Source organism: Trichogramma pretiosum, unplaced genomic scaffold (assembly GCF_000599845.2).
Source record: "Trichogramma pretiosum strain Unisexual culture from Peru unplaced genomic scaffold, Tpre_2.0 scaffold78, whole genome shotgun sequence".
NCBI classification, from domain to species: Eukaryota; Metazoa; Arthropoda; class Insecta; order Hymenoptera; family Trichogrammatidae; genus Trichogramma; species Trichogramma pretiosum.
The window spans coordinates 252,262-254,032 of NW_019641605.1; the positions used below are offsets into that span (position 1 = coordinate 252,262).

General features: G+C 40.7%; 1 protein-coding gene across 1 annotated transcript; it reads left to right on the plus strand.

Moving 5' to 3' along the window:
• Nucleotides 1-206: 206 nt before the first annotated feature.
• On the plus strand, nucleotides 207-1,112 carry LOC106657830. The gene has a single exon (XM_014379506.1). The coding sequence runs from the start codon at nucleotides 207-209 to the stop codon at nucleotides 1,110-1,112; it is 906 nt and encodes a 301-aa protein (XP_014234992.1).
• Nucleotides 1,113-1,771: the final 659 nt, after the last annotated feature.

Below are 1,771 nucleotides of genomic sequence, written 5' to 3' on the forward strand. Positions count from 1 at the left end.
TTCACCACCTGCCTCGAGCGTGTTCATCCATATCGATTTTTGGGATTAGAATTTCTCGTGTTTTGGGATTTTTTATTTTTCTTTTCGATTTTTTAATGGGATTGGGTCGATCACCTGTCAAGCCAGCGCCATATAATTTGCGTAGCGGCAGTAGTCCGATCACAGTCGATACCGAGACGGCGTCAGAAACCGGTAACTCTGCAACCATGGCAGACGCCACGCAGACCACCGTATCGAGCGAAGACCTTGATAAGTTTAGAGAGGATATGATCGCTCGTGTTGAAGCATTATTTGCCGAGCATTTTACACGCGATGACGCGATGCGGCGAGGACCCTCCGCGGCCGAGCAGTTAGCATTATTATCGGGTGCTCTGCGCACTCCGCAGAAACCAGAGATCAGAATTCGCTCGTTTTGGAGAAGCGCGCAGCGTATTTGGTTTGATACTCTAGAGGAGCACTTTGTTGCTAAGAACATTGTTGATGACGCGGATAAATACAGGTGCGCGATTAGTAATTTGGACGAGGACTTGATCGCGACTGCGTCCGCTGCTATCGATTCAGCGTCGGCCGGCGACAGGTACGAAAAGTTAAAAGACGCGTTAGTGCGTAAATTCACTGTCAGCGATTCAGAAAATCTTAAGAGTATTTTAGGTAACGTTAATATGGGTACGCGTTCGCCGTCGGAATTTTTAGAACATTTAATTTCAAGCGCGGGTAGTATTTTAGGTAGAGATACGATTTTACGTATCTGGCGCGAGACGATCCCGGCGAATATTGGCGTTCATTTAGACGATGTCATAAATCAAAAAAACGAATTGAGCAACGTAAGAAAAGCTGATCGAATTTACGCATCGTTTAGGCGCGACGCGGACAGTAGAGCCTCGTACGGCATCGATAGTATTGTTCAAAATCATGCGCGACGCGACTATGATGCGCGTATTTTTAATTTGGAGCAGAAGCTCGATCAAGTATTAGACACTTTAGCATCATATCGTAATAGTCGAAATCGAGACAGGCGTGATCCCGGCAAGAATAGAAACAGTTCACAAAAGCGCGACAAAGGCGGTCCGAGCGACGGTAGTTCGAATTCTACTAGTTCTTCGTCTCCATAAGAACATGAATTCGAAATTATTTTATTGTGGATTCGAACGCCAAAGTTTCCCGCGTAAAAATTGAAACAATGGGAGTTACATGGGCAAGGACTGGCAGGATTTTATTGTCATTACATGGGAAAGATATTGGAAAAAACTTTTCCCATGTTTTACCCATAGTTCTGCAAATGCGCATAATCCAATATTTTCCCCATTCATACTAAAAAAATTTTTATTGGATCATTTCGGCAATACTTGGGAGATATATTCAAAAAATAATTTTCCAATTTGTCGCCAATATAGTTCCCATATGTGTGCCATATATTGCTGCATTATACGTTAAAAAATAAAATGACAATTTTTCAATTTATCAAACTTTTATATTTTATTCGAATTCCACATTATTAACCCGCTCACAAATATAATAATTCTCTTCATCAAACTTCATTCTTACGCAAACATCTTTCAAATATTTAAGTTTGACAAGAGTAATATCGTTACATACTTCTTTAGACTTATGCATATATTTTAATTCAACCCCAGAAATATTCACAGAAAAAGGTGTAACAGTGGTGATTTTTTTAACGCAGGCATAATTTTTTCCTTGGCACTCACAAAGCTTTTGGCACGTACAATTAGTTACTCTAATGTAATGATCTACAAGTCCAATGCTTACAGTT

Coding starts and splice junctions, on each gene's coding strand:
- LOC106657830 (XM_014379506.1), top strand. CDS start 207: ATGGCAGACGCCACGCAGACCACCGTATCGAGCGAAGACCTTGATAAG.